At 31.6% G+C, this 20048-nt stretch overlaps 1 protein-coding gene across 1 annotated transcript in view; it reads right to left on the bottom strand.

Annotated features, from left to right (window-relative positions):
- Window positions 1-3503: 3503 nt before the first annotated feature.
- The window catches only part of MS3_00003888 (uncharacterized protein), a 46278-nt gene continuing 29733 nt past the window's right edge, over window positions 3504-20048 (bottom strand). Inside the window, exons 11-20 of the mRNA XM_051211761.1 lie at window positions 19889-20002; window positions 18414-18494; window positions 16023-16137; window positions 13026-13105; window positions 10805-11031; window positions 9387-9769; window positions 7469-8393; window positions 5868-6190; window positions 3861-4034; window positions 3504-3701 (exon numbers count right to left, since the gene is read on the bottom strand). Of these exons, the coding sequence (XP_051071859.1) occupies window positions 3588-3701; window positions 3861-4034; window positions 5868-6190; window positions 7469-8393; window positions 9387-9769; window positions 10805-11031; window positions 13026-13105; window positions 16023-16137; window positions 18414-18494; window positions 19889-20002 (2536 nt within the window). The 3' untranslated portion in view covers window positions 3504-3587. The remainder of the gene's footprint in view (window positions 3702-3860; window positions 4035-5867; window positions 6191-7468; window positions 8394-9386; window positions 9770-10804; window positions 11032-13025; window positions 13106-16022; window positions 16138-18413; window positions 18495-19888; window positions 20003-20048) is intronic.

Here is a 20048-nt window from a genome sequence, read left to right as displayed (position 1 = left end):
ACCTCAATAGAAACAATAGTACGACTTCACCTGCGGATCTTGGGTTTGCTGCCTTCAGTCTTAACGTTCTTCGACGGATCTGCATGGCATGGCAAAGACCGATTGGTTCATCACGATAGGCAAACTCGACCACTCCGTCGAGTTCACCGCCCTATGTTCGAAGTTGACATACTTCGCGACAGAATAGATTTCAAATAAATAAAAATGTTCTTAGGAAGATGGAAATCGGATAAGAGGAGTTCAGTTTTAGATTTATTATCTGAGATATGAATAAGTTTGTGTAGAAACTTTGACTAAGGTTTTTCAATAAAGCTTCTCAGTTATCCTTGATATTTCCAAATAGCTGGTTGTGCTCGTATGCATGAAGCCTGTAAATCAAGATCGGACTGTGGTGTGGATTACTTATATTCATATAAATAGTATATAACAATGGTCAGGCATAGGATGTATTTCAGTAGAAGATCGAGAAGGAAAGAACGGAAACGGAACGCAATTGGTATGAAAACGCATGAACAGTGAAATCTGAAACAATGGATTGATGTTTGCAACAGAAACAGTCAAGTTTGAGATGATGGATCAATATTTTGCAAATTAACGATTTACATGGTTCTCAGATTTTAGTGAGATGCTCTGTAATTTCGTGTTCAAATACACTCGATTGTCCCCACTGGTGTTACTGTTCACTACAGAACAACCTCTAAATACAACAATCAATACCAACAGTCAACTAATGTACAAGCTATTTCATTGTTGCTTCCTGGTTAACCTTTAGTTTCTATCGGCTTAATTATACAGCATTCAGTAACGTTTCGCAAGTGGGCCACAATATCCTACATAACCCAATCGCTTGACGATTACGTTCTTTTGGTCTGGTCAAAGTATCTGTAAACTGCACTTTTTCTTGTGTTATGACGGGTAATAAGTAAATTTGGTCGTCAGGTCTTAATATCTAAGGTCAATGAATGACGTACGAAGTAGGAATCTTACAATCATTTACATTTTGAATGAATTGTATTCATGTTTATTTTGTATTAAATATTTGGTAAATAATTATGTGATTTTAGTACCGACACGAAATAACTCGTTTTTATTTTATTCTGTCTACTGATATTCGTCTATTGAGGACGAGGGGATTTTATGAATAATTTTCTCTTTAAAAGCACTCACCACTCGGTCACATAAATATGAACTAAAGGAATAGATTAAATTCGTGACGATTCATAGAGTAGTTCGTCCGTTATAACATTTTACATTTGCCATTTGTCAATGCCAATAAGAACTAGAATTCTTTCACAAATTAATATTCCTGCCTAGATTTCTGAGAGAAATTTGTAATCGTTTCAAATATTTTACAATTGCGAACAGGAATATCTAGGTGTATTCACTAACCTATATACACTGTTAACACATAACTTCATAAACTATTCAGTAATCTCCATAAATACTCAACAATTCGAATCATAATTTTATATTCACCAAAAAATAGTAGAAAAACTGCAGGCCGATGCTAAGCTCTGTAAATCCCTAGAAAATATTCAACATTTTACACCATTTAAAACTTATTTGTTAAATATTAATGAAACATTTGTGGTGTATGCTACTTAAGTTGACGTAAGTAGTACATAACATCAATCAGGAGTGGAATGACTGGCAGCAGAATGTTGGGAAGATCGAACGGATATAGGCAGTAATTGTTATACCAATGGAGGAACAATGAAGTTTGAGATAATCGATGGAAGATTTGCAAATGAAGTATTGAACATATGGTTTTTCACATTTGATGAAAGACTTCTGTAATTTTGTATTGAAATGCATTGATTGTACCTACCTGTTTCCCTTCACAACACATTTATAAGATTCTTTACAGTAATAATATTCTCCATGTACTTTAATCTAAGCAGACGTGGTGTGTCTTCGGTCAACAAATAACTAAATTTAACTTTAAAATTTAATACATGCATTATTGTTACTTATTTTCGTAAATAAACATACTAATTTCAATATGCTCTAGACTGAAATTACTTTTGAAGAATGATACTGAGACATTCGCATAAAGAATATTAACTTTGGAAAGATATCCACAAATACTCACTATTCAGTTCGTTGAAAAAAAATAAACAAACAAGTTTTATAACCCTAATTTAGTTTTAGACACGATGCTTCTTAGTCTAGCCATATTCTTTTATAACACAATACTCAACTGAATTTACGCATAATAAGTGGCTACCTTAAAAAACTAAAGACAGGAGTTCCAGTGCACTGGAATCAAACTTACTCTGATATACATATTTTTAACATTTCAAACTTGTGAGTATAAAAGTACCTTTTATCAACTAATTCTTATTGATTTTTTGGAAAAATATATTATTCTCAATACACTCATTATTTATATATTGTTTTACATATGTTTGAGTAGTCCTATCAAATTTATCGACTCATAAAAGAGCGAGATTACAATTAAAGCTATGTAATCAATCAATGAAACTGAACTGTATATACAAACACACACACACAGACACTCTGATCTGATCCACCATGATGCTATAGCATAAGATGAGATAAAGAAAACATTTATGGACGATTATTATCATTTTCTTTATTAAAATAACGATAAAGATATTGATAACGACAATGTTAGAAGACGAAGCAGTCGAATAATTGTTTGGAACTAAACAAATGTATCGTGAAAGTTTATTGATATTCAGATGAATAATAAACTAACGATGAGAGGTGGGAGAAGAAAATCCAAGAAAACAAAAGATATATATTTTACTGATAAGTAGGAATAATAACAATTTTTAAATGTAAAACTGTTATTTTACTAAACTGAAAAACTAATTTTTTTGTTTCTCAGCTTTGTTTTTCCTGCAAACCAGCAATAGAAATAATATCACCACTAACTAAATAACAACAACGAGTACATCGTCGAAACTAAACTATATACAAATCCCATGTGAATGTAAGCACAAAAGAATGTTTTTTATGACAGGCGCTTGTATTGCACTATTTAAATAAACAAACAGAAAAATTTTCTCTTCTCTTTGTTCTTTGTATTACAAATGATGATGTATGACATCATTGTGACAAAAATCATGAGAAAAAACTGGACAAAATCTGATAATAATGGTAATACTTCGTGATCATATGAGAAAAACAAATAAAAATGGGGAGACAAATGGATAAGAAGGACTTAGTTCAAGGAAAGAGAGCGGGTAACAATATCACCAATGCCCACAACCAGTATTACCATCATCGATGAACAATAATAAATGAAAACAAGGATAGTAATGTATAAATAATGCTTGATCTCCTATCTATGAAACAAAATCATCTACATCACAGATTTACATAGATTGTCAGTCAGAAGATGAGGTACCTGGCAGTGTATAGATGAATAAAAAGATAGAGCAAAAAGATGTATTATGATAACTCATCAAAAAAAGTATTTGCTTTCAGGATGGAATGACTTCAGAGAGTGATACAATTAGTTAATTGTATGATAAATAGGAAAATTCACAGTTGGATAAAGAAGAAATACAAGAACGTATAGATAATGTTACTTGAAATGAGGTAAAACAAAAGAAATGTTAAAAATTCATATTGACTGACGAATTGTTAAAATTTTTGTCAAATTCAGCCATAGCGTCATTTAATTCAACGAATACTAGACGTGCGATATTCTCGTGTGATGTACTCATCCACTATATAAAGAATAATAAATACATAAAATAAGAGTATGATTTAGATTCTATGCTTTAATTAACTTAAGAATAACTTTTCTCAAAACGTACAGAATTTGATGTTATCTAACAATAATAATCTTGTTTCGTCATGTAGAAATAAAAGCAATTCAAATTTACCTTATCAGGATGAACTACACGAGCAGCTTTCCGATACTGACGTTTAACTTGTTCACGCGTTATTAGATCAGCCATACCAACATGATTCCATTGTACTCCATCCCATAATATGGCCGGTAGTGAACATAATAATGCTCGAAGATTTCGATCTTTACCCTCAGCCCAATCACAGACCTAATAAAAAACAGAATTATATTACAAAAAGAATTATACTGTTAAAAACAAGTATAACATGATTATTAAGAGTTCTATGTAATTAGCTAATTATAGAGATGGAAAGATGTTCATCTGACTATCAAAAGACGAATACACTGAGCAATAGCTAACTCTTTATTGATATAAGAATATTTAACACACTTTTAAAAATACAGAGTATGAGTAAGTTGCAAGCATCTAAACATTAGTGTTACACGTATCATTGAGAATTTTAGGAATCCCTTTCATTCTGATAGCTATCAATCGTATATATCCAATGTCTAATAAATTTAAAACACAAATATGAACAGAAAAAACCGTATGTTGAAAAGGTGACTTTATAGTTAAAACGCTCGACTCAACCATGGAACTACATATTTGATCCCTGCTCTATATCGACTTAAGGAGTTAGAGAGTATCACTAGCCTTTAAGTAAAAAACGTTTGATTAAGTATAGAAGATATGGAAAGTTAATTAATTAATTAATAAGTCCCACAGTTATAAGTTACGTAAACCGATGGTACTGAGCTGCAATAAATAATCAATTAATTGAGAAAATATTCTATAAAAAAACTAGTTAAACTTCCTTACAAAGATGCTGTAAGAGAAAAAAATAACTTGGATAGTTATTTTTCAATGAATTAGCAAGCATATTTTTAAGGAATGCTTGCTGAAACAGTTGTTCCAATGATACTTTTACAGACCTAACTGTAAGTTATTTTTTGATTCATTAATTGTTGCAGAATATATATGGATTGTAGTTAGCGCCGGAATTCAGTATATAAGTTTTTCTTATTTCTGGATCGCAGTTTTGATGTTCACAACGAGGCCCAAGCCCATCTAACTATTACTTCGAATGGAAATCTGTCATACCACTGAGACAATGATTCCGGAGAGTTATTAGCTTGTTCAACATGAATGTTTTATATTGAAGCACTTGATCAGCATTCTCATTTACCAACAAATACTCAGTTGCATTCAGTCCTTAATGTCATCGAATGATGTTACAATTTTGATGGAGTTTTGTTCTCTGAGAACAAAACTCCAAAATCATACACCTGAGCTACAAATCTTCTCCACCATCTCGATGTTACAATTTGTTTACCGTTCACAAATTACAGGTCAATTAACTGTTAACTTTATCTTTGTATCAAGAAATAGTCTAGTTATGCACTCCTTGAGAATTTTAGATCCTAGCGCAATATGTATAATTTCGTGAGTAACGAATCTGAATAACAAATTTTTAGAAGGCATTCATCGAATCTTTAGTGTTTTGGTTAGAGAATTACGTGAACTACCAGTTGTAGCACAAGGAATAGTCACTAAGTTAAGAGACTTATTGTTAATGAAGTAGGCGAAAACACAAAAGTTAGGGTTAATTTATTAATGTTAGCTATTTGATTACCTGTCAGTTGGTGTCTATGAGTCACAAATCATGAGTCAATTATTTGAGCCATTAAGTATTCAATTACTAATATACATTATTCAAAATTTTTCAAGGTGTAAATTAGTATTCAATGATGATTCATACTTTTGTGTGAGATATGATGGGATAAACTATCGAAATTAGTGTAATGGATCTCAAATTTACAACCCATACAACTGAAATTTAAGTGTATTAACTATTAAGCTACCACGATCAGTCTTCAATAATTATTATTTACTAACTTTATAATGACCAGAGATTGTGTTTGAAGATTTGACAGAGGGGAAATTAACAGTTACTGTAGTATGGATAAAGCGGCAGTTTTTAATCTTAAAAAAATTGTCAACTTTAAACAAAATTGAAAAATTCTCATTAAAAAAAGTTACTTTCAATTGTTCTGGATCGACCGTTTTAGCCATCTTTTCACGACGAATCTGATTTACTGTTTTCGGTTGTTTATTATCATCTGTGTTGTTTGTTCGAGAAGAACCAAATCCACCGAGTAAATCAGAAAATGCATCTTTATTAACATGAGGTCTAGCACCAGTTCCTCCACTAGTTGGTATTGATGTAGATCCAGAAGTAGTAGTATTAGGAAAATTGGAGTAGGAAGAATACGATTGACTAGATTTTTCATAACCATGGAATAAATTATCAGGACTTTCCTTATAATTTGAAGAGTTGTTCATAAACTTTGAGTCGATACTAGCTAAAAATATGAAAACGATTTTTTTCAAAAAAGTATGAATGGACTTGATCGACGGAATTTGATCAGCACAAAGGATTAGAGAAGCACCCACTTGGCCAATACTTAGTGATTATTCAGTATAAATATATCGGTCCTACAGGAAGTCAGTCTCAGCCTATATGAATCCACAATAATACAACAAACAGTGAGATTCGGCTGCTCAAATTTAAGTTCACCAGAGGAACCCAATTCCTTAAAGAATACAAATACGCCACGTTGACGAATGTTAACTAATATAGGACCTGGGTCCAAAGTTTCGAGCCGACTATCTCCAACCAAATGAATTCAATGTATTTTCAAAATGAACTAATGTTGATTTATTGGAAGAGTCGTTTAGAAACAAATCGTAGAGCTATACAGTTGAAATTCATAGTACAATCAAAATCTATAATTGTTGTGTATTGATATAATTGACATCGCGTAGAAAAACATTTACACTATAATTTGATCAAACGAATGTTATTCAAAATATAGTTACATTAATTTTCTAATCGTAATCTTTACAAGAGCGAGAACTTAGACCGACACTTTACTATACAGTTTATTTTAATCAATTCATTTAAGACTGTATACGTAAACAACCGAAAATCAAGTGACAATTGAGTCCTCTATATTTCGTAAGTTTTTATCGAATTAAGCACAACAATGATAATAATCTTATGCTGTTTTGTCACTTACGTCAACATTAAAAGGAATAGACATACAAACATGACAAATTATTGAATCCATGAATTAAGGATATCACTCAACATGAATCACGTTCATTCTATTAATGTTTCAGATTTAATTTCATTCACAGAAAGATGTTCTGGAGATTGTTGAAATCTGAAAGCATTGGACGGTCGTCTTGTCCTAGTAGGGGAATTCTCAGTAGTGCGCACCCATCCACCGAATATAATAAAAATGGTGGCACAATGTCATGGATTGATTGAAACCATCGTGTCGGCTCAATGGTCTAGAGATTAAACGTTTGCGCGCTAGACCCAAGGACCTGGGATTGATTTACACGTACAGGGTCGTAGATGCGCACTGTTTTGGAGCCATATAATAAGACGAAACGGCCGTTCAGTGCTTCCAGTTTTTCAATGGTGGTCTAACCGAAATCAGTTCATGATTTAGATACACTTCATTCATCTGGTGTTTTAACTTAGCATCATAAAATGAATCAAATTTACTGTTCTTTACGCGTAGTAATGAAACGCAAGATGAATTATCTCATCACATTTGGAAAAAGCTCACATTTAAAATTATGTGCTGGACTGGGACCAGCAGAAAAACCACCCAAGTTTGTGGATGATCTATTTGATGATGGTGGGGTATATGTATTATCACTATTTGTAGCATTTGTACTGGAAGAAGTTTGATTATTTAATCGATCTCGAAGTACATCAGCAAAATCTGCAAATGGATCTAGGCGATCATGATTCTTGATGCCAGTAGTAGTAGTTGCTGTGTTAGTAGTCTTGTCTGGGATAGTTTCAACGTTAGGAGACAAATTTGTAAAAGAAGCTGATGCGAAAAGCGGATTTAAATTATTAGCACTGGCGCTGGCACTTAAATGACCACCTTGTTGTCCAAAGTAATCTTTGCTAGTAGTAGTATTAGTATTAGTAGTTGGAGGAGGAGAATAGTTAGTAGCGGTAGTTTTATCAGGAAGGATGGTAGTAGTGGTAGTAGTCGAGTTGTTTTCACTTGATATATAAGAATTTGGTACTGAAAAGAAATCAGATAATTCTGATGTGGCTATACCAAATGGATCAAAAGGATTATTGGATAAGCCAATGTTGTTTGTAGTAGTACTTTGGCTAGTGGTGATGATAGTAGTGGTCTTTGTGCTTTCTGATGACGTGATACCAAATAAATTCTCCCAACCGAGATCAGTTTTTGAATTGACTTCAACAGATGAGTTGAAATTAAATAAATCATCAACAAATGATTTTTGATCAGTTTGTTTCAAATCATCTGAATTACTATGCTGACTAGTTGTTGATGAAGTAATAATTTCATCTAGTGAATTTTTATTATAAATTACGAAAGGATTCTGTGCTACATCAATTAAAATATGATCATCAGTATTAGAAGAAGTGGGAGAAGTAGTAGCATTGTCAGTGTTTGGAAATGAAGATCCCACATGGAATCCAAGCAGGTCATCAGAACTTGCCTCCTGTAAAGGAATAAACAGGAATATAAACATACAGATTTGTAGCAAACAAACAACAGTGTTTACCACATTTATATTAGGCTAGCTAATACAATACGTTAATGAGACTTGAATGTGAAAAACACATAAACAAATCAATGCAATTTCACGATGTTATTAACTGTTAAACTCAGTATTCCATAAGAAATATGGAAACTTTTTACTTGGTAAACAGATGGTTGTTTGAACAGTGTAGTGGCAATTTATACAAAGATAATATCGAAGGAAACATTACTACTCACATTGTTGTTTTTCGGGGATGAACCAAAGTATTGTAACAAATTATTCTTCAGTCCCTAAGCACATTCATTATTATATGAAATCCTATATATATAAATCCTAACGAAAAATTGACTGTATTCAACACAGAAAATCAATAATATAAGACAAATGACTCAAAACAATATAGAAGAAACAGTTGTTTACTTTTAAAAGTCTAAATAAGTTATTGTTATTAACATTATTGATATTTATCCTAATAGGATTATATATACAAAAAAGATTTGACAAAACTTCAATTTGAATTTTAAATAACTATCTTGTTTCTAAGCGTAAGTTCCCATGATATCACAAGAGATCGAACAAAGGCCTTAGATCTTGAGGTGGTGATGCAGATTTATCAATGAGTCATAATCCAACAGTTCAATTTTTTAACTTTAATCAATTCACAAGGCGAAGCGATTCTCATTCAACAACATCGGTGAGTTACGGTTTCGCCCCAAACATATCTGACTTCACAGACCCCAGGTCTCCACTAGAACGTCGGAAAATTCCATAGTGAAGTTATTCACTATGCCGAACCAGTATGATGATGAATACCTCAATTAGAATAATTTAGTTTTCTCCTGAGCCATTCAATTGATTTCAGTTTTTGATCAAAATTACAGTCAAAGTAGGAAGGACAAAAATGTGAAAATAAATTAATTAAAACAAAAATAAAAAAACTAGATTACTCACCATATTATTATCTTGATTCTTGGACGACGAAAAAAAATCCCCACAGAATTTATCACCTAATAAATTGTAGTTAATCTGTTTTGAATGATCAGAAGAAGTTGATGAATAAGTATAATTATGATTCTTTGGCATGTCATTATCATTGATTAAGTCTGAGACTAAAATATCATTAATTTCTGTATTTTGTTTTAAATTAACCGTACTACCACCGATGGTATGAGTAGTAGTAAACAAATTTGTAGTGGACTGGTTTGTTGAATTACATGATTCATCGCTATTAATATTAGTGGTTATACAATCTTTTTCTGATGGATTATTTGACTGATTAGGTTCTAAACTATTTTTTTCATACATTCGAGTTGATGGTTTATGATTAAAACGGCCTAGATCCATCAGTTGTTTTCGGAAGATGAAATAAGAAGAATGTCAAAATAAAAACACGATTTAAACAAAAAAAAAGTAACCATCATCATCTTTTATGATTAAACCAATAATAAATGGCTGAGGTTTATCGCAACGCTTTTAATGTTCACTAATTAAGTTATTTCATCAGAAATTACGGCAATATTCCCATTCATTTTGTAAATAAATGTAGCAGATTATAGTACAATTCTCATTTAAGATTCCATTTTAAGAGTCTCACGTTATTCTCGTTCGTCTGTCATCGAAATATCGGGTGAAGTGTCGTTCAAGATCAAGATCAAGACTTGAAGCAACATCTTTGATGAAAAGTACACAGAACCCGGTTACTAAATGAATGCAGAAATAATAACTGAAAATGCTAGGTATGATACAATTAGTGAACGTCGAAAGCATTGTGGATAACCTCAACCATGAAACGGAAGATATCTCTGAAATAAAAAGAAATTATAGAGGAAAACACATTAAAAATACTTGACATATTACTGAATTACGATATAGTTTCACTTTCTAAAAATTAAACCAATTAACAAGTGAATTTTTTCAACACAATAAATAATCTCAGTAACTGAATAAACAAACTCATTTGTGTTTTCTAATTTTCAAGGTAAATGAAATTATTCAGAGGAATAATCACCGAGAAAAGTTACATATTGAAGATAAGTTGGCTAGTCAAAAGTATATTTTGATACTTTATGAATTGATTTATACTGCTTAGCTAACTAAATCAAAACTTGATATACATTGGATATAAGCAATACATTTACGTTTTGAATTATTACAATTATCATTATACCCGTCATGGTTATTTAACAAGGAGAGCTAATTTTAATAGGAAATTATTTACATAGCTGATGCTCACAATATGAATATACGATTGAATTCATTTTGCTCAAGAACAGTATCAATGATCATCATTTTATAAATAATGCAATACAAACACAGTGAAAATTCGTCAAATATTTATGCATAAAACCATTCTATGTATTCTTATTTACCGTAATCAGATAAGATATTTTTCAGTTCATCATGATTTGATACACAGAGTTTAGGACTAAGTAGATCATTTGATGGCAAAGTTTCCCACGGATAAACAAGATTGTCACTTTGTCTTGGTCTTTCAGTTGGTGAAACCATAAATTCCAATGTAACATGAAAACTTTCAGCATAACGACTAGTGAAACCGGCAAAGCTGCTACTATTATCTAGATGATCTAAATCGGATCTGTTGAAGAGAAATTGAGAAAAAACAAAAAGTAATATGTAATGATGCATAGGGGCAAATGTTTTTGCGAATGAAAAATCAATACGTAGTGGTATATTAATCCAAAACTTGAAGAAAAGCATTTATTTATTACTTCCTGTCACAAAGTGATCTGAAGATGAGAAATCTATGGAAACCAAGGGTAGTATACCTGTCGTCAGCAGTTTTCAATAGGCCGTCGATGAGATTAAAGATAAAGTGGACATTATGAAAGCGATGATGAAGTACTTAATGTCAGAAATAAATGAAAACGGATAATCAATCGGTAACAATTGCTTAAAGATAAAAGTGCAGATATTTGCTAACTATAGAAATTCACCTGTTCAAGAATTCAGTGCAAAAACGCACAAAGCGATTCACTTTGTGGAAGATGTGTCAAATATGATTAGCATTATCTACGTGGAATTTTTGAATGATATTAGATCGTTGTTTACAAACAGCTATAATAACAGCTTACATCGGATCGTTCCTTTCCATTTTATTAAATTTAATGTACATAAGTAAAGTCAACAAAAGTGCTACCGAATCATTTTCCATCCAATTAGACCGATGTGTTATAAAGAAAACCTGATGTAAAGTGAGGTAAGAATGATTACGGATGAATATTTATGTAGTATTTCGCATTGTTCAAATTATATCCGTATGCAATAGAAGACTAGAAATACAAACAAAACAAAACAGGAATTTTCATTTCTGAATTCGCTATATATAAAGGGTATAATGAATTTAATGACAGTAAAAAACAAATGGATATCAAAATATATGTCAAGTAGTGCATACTTGGAAACTGGCGACTTTTTATCTCAATAGTACATAAATTATCTGTCTATGAGAGATATTTTCAGTCAAGTTAATGTATAACATTTATTTTTCTGAATAAAAATTGTATTTCTATTAAACGTTAGACAGTGAAATGAAGCTAAAATTGGAACAAAAGTTGACATTTAATGGTTTAATTTAAAACTATCATAGGTCATTTCCATTCTTGGAGTCTTCAATTAGCTAGCTTGAGCTTACAAGAGATGATGTAACAATTCGGTGACCAAGTGTACATATATTTACTTTCTCATAAAGCAAACAATTAGATACAATCGGTTCATATAGTGCTTATTTGCTAACTGAAAAAAAGACAGGAGAATCCTAATTAGAACCACATCAATATACTGACTGACACATGTTTCACATTATTAGACAAAAATTTGGGATTTTCTTTATAATCAGTTTGGTGTCTACAATGTGCGCCATAACCATTGTTGTCAATGAAAAATTGTAGCGTTTTGTTCCTCAAACCCACATTTCTACATTTAGACACAAAACGTTAGACATGTTAGTTTCAAATCACAATAATTGTACGACAAACTACAAATGGTAATAATAATATGTGGTTATTATTTCAACGTCTACCTATCCAAGTTCAACCTAGTTACTATGTTGAACTACTGACTAGAACTCTTGTTATTCTTATTATTACAACTAGTACACATCTCTTCTTACTATGAATTAGTACTTTTTACCAATTATGTGTAGTTATGCGATCTACTTCATTGTAATCATTGACTCATAAATGTCCTTGATTAGTTTTATTTTTTTTATTAGTTTAAACAGCGATTAAAGAGGTTATGTGATCAGTCACAAGGTCAGTTCATATTGTACAGACAATTCATATTATGCCTGAGACACAAGGAAGTATGAATCAATAATCTAACGTATATGCTATTAGACTTGAATACAATTGAAATTATATTGCCAATAAATGTAATAGTTTGTACAAGAGATTTAGCAGATATACATTGTTTCTCATAAAGATTACCATCTTAACAATTTAATATTATTACGTAGAAAAACCCACATTTACACATTTGATGTTAAACACGTAAAGAGATTGAAAAAAAATCAATTTCTCAAAAATCAAAAAGAAAAACCACTTCCTAAAATCTATATGTAAAATGACTTACTTAAAATAAATTAGTTCTGTTAAATTATGTTCTACAAATCCAGTGTGTAATTGAAACTGAGCGATCTTCACTGAACTGATCTATAACAAAAGAATAATATGAGAGGAGCAACACATATCCACATATGTCATTGACAACATACACTATTTTCAACGAAAAAATGAAGATGCAAGTTCGTGATACAAAAATAATAAGTCGGAATTAATATAAGTTTAGTAAAAGTTCAGCATAGAGATGAACCTGAATGGCTCCTAAAATGACTATGTAAATTAAAGTCAATAGACAGTCAATCAACGGAGATTCTGTGTAAGTATTTTACAAAAGAACTTGTGAGACTTGTTAGTGGTTTTATAAAGTTCAGTAATCTTCTATGGTTTGTTATCAATCTTTTTGTAGAAGTACCACTACATAAAGCAGCATAAATCTGAAAGGGAAATTATTCACGTTAACAGTTAATTTTTGGATTTTTCTCATAACCTTAAAAAGTTTCAGAATGTAAGTTTATCATTGCCTACAAAATCCTTATTGATCAATTTGTTCGAGTTAAAGAGATGAAATGGTAAGTCACCCATGATTGTCACCATAATGACATGAACAATTCATGCGAGAAAATCGTCATCTATTTCAACGTTCCTATTATACTTGCCTATCAATTATAATTCAGTTAATCATTAATAAAATAATCTCTTTGCAAAGTTACCATAATCAAAGTAAATGACAAAAAGTGATTGATTTTCTGTAAAATTGACAGATAATACATTGAGCAGTTAATAAGTTGAACATTATCATTTTTACTTTACGAAAAGAAGAACTTTCCCAACCAAATTTAAGCATTCTAAACACTAGACAGAAGGTATTTCTATTGCATATATTTTTTGTGATGGAGGATCAAATCTATTGAACTTTTAATTTTGGCACAAAACTCGGAGAAAATTTCCTCTACTCTGATTGTTTCCTTTACTCATACTATGCTTTAACTATAATTATCGAATAACAAATTATTTATTTAAAAGGAAATCACAAAAAGAAACTAGTAATTTACATAATAAATAATAAATTAAATCAATATGTTAGGCAAAGTAGACCGAATTGATAATGATTGGTTCATAAGATAAAAATAACTGTCATTTTAATGAACTTAGATTGATAATTGAACGAGTGCATACACACATGTGAAACATATTGAAGTAACTAATCTTATGTAACAATATTCTGATATGGCTTTTCATAAAATGAAGCTGATTAGTTCACAAGGTTAAAGATCTCAGTTATTCGGTTAAACAAAATTACCTTATATAACCATGAGATTGAGATATAATAAAAATACTAGATGTTTCGATTCAGTCCATGATGAAATGTCATGAACACAAATATCATGAATAATTTGGAATTTTAAGTAGGAACTTATACATATAAAAAACAGAATTTGTAATTTATGAACTTATTTGGCATAAATGTGCAGAAAAAACAAGTCGGTACACTTTACTCAATCAATTATTAGTTAACAGTAAGTAAACTAACAAAATGTAATAATGATTAAAACAAAAAAAGATTTTATTACAGAACCGAGTATATTCAATTACATGTTCAATCAGTCTAGTGTTACTATCATCAGTTTGATAACGGATAGTGTTGATCAAAACAAGAATGAAGGGATATATTATGAGTTGATCAGAAGTTAGGATACCAGTTAAGTCACTGAAGTCAGCACAACTATTCTGTCCCCAAAAACTGGAAGTACTTTAGGTAGTACAGTTTCAGAAGGCTAACAGTAATCAGAACGTACTTACACATTCTATCTATAGTTTACGGCAGTTCTAAATTGGCATTCTCAGCGTTACTAATATCATGACTTCTTCAAGTTTTTGTTTGACAATGAGTTTATTCATTCACAATGGAATGAGCCAGTAATTACCAATGTAGACAATGTTAGAATCAACTGTACAACAGTGAATGCAACTAATATATCACAGTCATTGTACAATTTATCATTACAAAAAAGTACTTAATATTGAATAAGTGCTAAGGCAGTCACAAGAATAGTCAGACTTTATTAGAAAGGCTAGATCTCTTCTGGAACGATATCCGTTTGCCCTCTGATTGATTGTCATATTCTTTTAGTTCGCTAAATTATTACATCCTCGAAGGTCACATTCTGCTAAGATAGTAACAACTTTTGTACCGATTTCGTTTGGGTTGCTTGTTCTATCATAAATATCAAGTTACCTGCAATTCCGTCTCCTTCCCGTCTTAGCCGTCGAGGTTTGATGTGTTGAGTATGATTGACTGTTGTCGGTTCCGAAGAGAACCGACCGTATTAGAAAAGCCCTGTCGTTTTTGTCCCTGAATTTGAAACATCGTAGGCCGTACTGAACTTCGATAACAAGACACAACAATAAGTTATTTATAAGATAGTTATATTTCTTCAGATCTAATGAAGTGATAATGTTTAATATGTCATCCTGGATAGTACAATACAAGTAGATTCTTGATAAGATTTCCTATAAAATTTGTAAACTAAGCTAATTTGCATTTAGAAAATACATTACTTTTGATAGGATAAATTGTAATTACTTCTTTAGAACAATAAAGATACTTGCAGTTAAACAGGGTATCATTCACTACTAAATTTACTACAAACAAAAACTCAGAAAATACTACCATCTCACATTTCAGCAGTATGCAAACAATTTGAACACGAAATAAGTGAGCTGTTATACAATGCAAACCTAACCCAAATGTTCAGAAAGTCGATTTGGTGTACACGCAAGAATAGATTATTTAAAAATTGACCTTTACACAACTATAAAATAGAATTTCCAAATGATATTGTAAACAACGGATGGATTATATTTCAAAGCAAAATTACCAGTGTTTTAGAGTAAAATGAATAATTACTGCTGGGAGTAAGTGAATTTTTTAAGTATAAAAAATATGAAACATAGGTAGTAATATTTGTAAACAAAAGGGTATGAAAGTAAATACGGTAGATATTACCTTGCCACGTCCAGCAAATGAAGATCGACAATGATAAATGATAACTGTAAGATCACCTAAGACAGTTAATCCATTCAAAAGTATTTGGATCTTTCCATCTTCAAGAACATAGGATCTATCACAAAGTAAAGACAAAACAAGTACAAATAATTATTATGAAAACACGTAAAAGTCGAAACTAATAAAATTTATGTCGTCAGATTATCTGTTGCTTCAAAGGCATTCGATCATTTGATTGTCAACCACTAATTTGCTGATTCAGACTAAAACACTAGGTATTATTACTAGGTTTCACAAAAAATTTACTGTGTACTGAGCTGCACTAATGTAATGACGTTTTTGTTCTGCACAATAGTTGACGTATCAGCCACTTGACGGAAATAAGTTATCGTTTTTAAATTATTGTTTAGGACACAACAAAAAAAGAAAGGAAAGCGAGATTTATTGTCTTATTTTTCATGGATATCAACCGATGCACAGGAATAATCGTCAGTCATTTATAAGTAACATCAACGTACTCAGTGGATTGGAAATGAAAATGTACTCATTAGTGTAAATGTTTCCATATATACAAAACACAGTCAGAATCTGTTGGACCAGATAGTCTAATTTACTATAGTAGTTAGAAAACAACTACTGTGTTAAAATCCCACATTACAATTTAATTTGAGAGGAAACGTAGAACCATTATCCATCAAACATAGTGTGATTCAAGGTAAAATACACAGAAATTTACTTCGTCAATGCTACATTAATTTACCACTCGATAACCTACCGTTGTGGTATATCTAATTGGTATATTCAGATGGCACAGTCCTAATTAGAAGAGGTACTAACAAAATGTAGCAGTTCTTTGAAAGTGTTTAGAATGCTTCCCTTTCTTTCTAAATGTACAATATTGCTTAGCAATTGGTTTGTGTCTTTACCTAATTTGGTCATAGGTTGTGGAATAATTGGTCATATTGACGATTTTTCAGATCTTGTAGATTTCATCATCCCCGATGGATTGATAGCCGACTTGATTTCATCCTTTGTGCTAGGTTTGAAGCGGTTACGAGTTCACTTAGACTGCGAACGGAACAAAGACTTGTGACCATGGACCAATAAGCTAGCTGTTTGATACGTCCCGACCCAGCTAACTAGAGGAAGAAGTCCAAGCTTGGAATGGCGAAGTATATTCCGCAAACAGCCAGAAAACAAGCGATAACAACAGACACAAATCAAAACGTATACGTACAGCACAAAACCGTCCTTGGGGAGAGTTACAAAATAGCATACTAAAAGACACAACAGACCAATAGCGTTTAAGATTCTACCAAGTGGAAGATACGACATGAAGGTGAAAAGAGCGCTTTTGGCGCGAAAACAAAGAAATTCAAATTTTCTAAATAAAATTACAAAATTAGGTCCTTTTCCAAGTGAGTTCTGGGGATCTAACGTCCCAAACACTTTACCAAGCTTGTATTATCTGCATTTCAAACAAGATGTGTCCATCTGGCTATCAAACGATGAGTATACAATGTAGTGATTCTTTATGGTTGTAAAGTGAAGTCTATAGCATTAAGAGCAGTAGACTGCTTGTACCTAATAAAACAAATATCTTAGAAAAATTGTTCGAATACAGTGGAGAACCTCAATTATCCTTCATCTCATTTATTGACTCTTGCTGAACATATGTAAAATGAGACAGTCTAAAAGGGTGCACAACCTTCTCGATTACTATGTTGTTTATAACTAAGACATAAAAAATCCTGCTAACATTAATCACCTCTATGCATTCTACTGATTTCCTTTCTGTTGTTCCCCTGTTTTGAAAAAAATAATGTTAAAATTTGATTAAATTTTGTATTTAGAATGTTTGAAGCTTTGTCCTCATTCGAAAAATTCGTCATTTGACTTAGCCGACAATGAAATCGATGCTACCTACTAGATGAACTATAATAATCACAGAGGTCTTCTTATTTCTATAACTTTAAACAGGGTTATCGTATGAATAAGAAATTTGATTTTATGTAAAAAATATATTGATAAATACCTTAATAATAATAAACCCAAACTAAATTTTTCAACAAAGTGGCCTAATAACCAAAAACAAAAAAATTTCTGCAAAACAGTAGACAACAACTGAAACACATTTGAATCGGTTGTTTCAATCTTCTCATTGATGTTTGGGACTAGAAATGATCAGTCACTTTTTGCATATGAGCGTCCTCTGTGAATGGCAGTTCTAAACACCAAAGGAAAGATTCAAACAATCGATACAAGTGAATTAAACTTCACTCCATTTCAATAGTTACTAGCTATATGGACTCATGAGTCACCATCTATCTCTGCCCATATAATAATCATAATAATAATAATAATAATAATAATAATAATAATAATAATAACCTTAAATTATCGTATTCTGCGTAAGTTGAGTATACTTTGGTCTTTCCTTCAAATATTTCCACATACGGTCGACATCCATTTCTGAAATATTTTCAAGAAAAACAAGTACAATCTTTATAATAAGAAAATTGCTATTATTAACTCCGAATATAACCTTCTTTGATTCAGGCAATCTCATAGGAAAGTATCACTAAGCTTCAATATAGACATTGAAGTTGAAAAGTGAGTACGTAGAACTGTATATGGTAAATGGGTTGCATTTCTTTTTTTATAAATTTCATGTTAATTTACGAGTCCAAATCCTCTGTATCCACTTAGGGGAGTTGGAAAACCCTGATTCCAAACCAATGGTGCACATGGACTCCAAGATCCTCAGGGAACACATAAAGTACGAACCTATTGTTGGTCACCGGCTACTATGGGACTGCATCTCTTAACGTTGCTCCAATGCCTTGTGGAATAGACCTTTAGGTCGAAGGCTCGGGGAGTGGCCCCCTAAGAAAAGTACCTGCTTCGGTTTGGACGCTCGGACAGTATCCCAACCCTCACAAAATTCAAAAGATTTGTGTGGCGCACATATAATTGCTTCCTCCTTGTACCAATGATTACGTGTTTAAATAAATAAATAAATAATAACAAATCAGTAAGAATATTTGTTCGAGTAACTAGTACCAAATAAGACAAAAACAGCGTCCTGATTTATACTGTTGGCTACTAGTCAAATTTAACACAAGTATCTGACTAAAAGGCAATATTAAACCGAGCCAATCAGGATGTATCTATTCCATTGTAGACCGATTAATTTTAGTCCTTAAATTAAACAACAGGAAAAAATGAACTCTTGCAAATGAGACAGATACCGATTGTAAGAACTAGTGTCCAACCGGACTCCGTTGTTCGGCGAAAAAGGCATTGAAGTTTGAAGCGAAAAGAACTGAGTTTGAGTATCAATCCAACCATCAACGTAGGGATGCAGATACACTCAACTGGCGAGTCCGAAATAGAACAGAAAGTGAATCTTGGGTTCAACTGTTAATAATTACCTAATTTAATTAAATTTATCTAATCATTACAATAACTATCTTTCACAAGTCAACGAGGATTTTAAATAGATTCAGTCAAAATTTTAATGTATTAAGATTATTTAACTGAGTTGAGATCTATCAATCAAAAAAGTACCAATAATAATGGGTTAGAATTGACAAAAATAAAACAAAGTGGTCTATATAATCCACGTTAATTAATGACTATTAAAACAAAAAATCGACTTATGACAAACACCAAATTAAAAATTCAATTATTCCTAATCTAGTACATGGCAGTAATAACAGAAAACAAGTACAAACTCATTGATAGTGCAATACCAACTACAATACACTCAGGATAGTTTTTATATATATCGCTCACTGACAATCAAAACAAAAACAATTAAAGATACACATAATTTAGCATGAACTTATGAAGAGAGTACTTACTTGGATTTATTAAATGTTGGTACCGGTGCAATTATCAAACTGATAAGATTCAATGGGAAATGATGAGGTGTAAATACACGATTATGACTTAACTGAGCTACATAGTTGATATATCTGCATGAACAAGTAGGAAAAGAAGAAACAAAATCAATTAGAGTTC

Source organism: Schistosoma haematobium, chromosome ZW, assembly GCF_000699445.3.
Source record: "Schistosoma haematobium chromosome ZW, whole genome shotgun sequence".
Classification (NCBI taxonomy): domain Eukaryota; kingdom Metazoa; phylum Platyhelminthes; class Trematoda; order Strigeidida; family Schistosomatidae; genus Schistosoma; species Schistosoma haematobium.
This window is presented reverse-complemented; position numbering and strand designations above follow the sequence as displayed.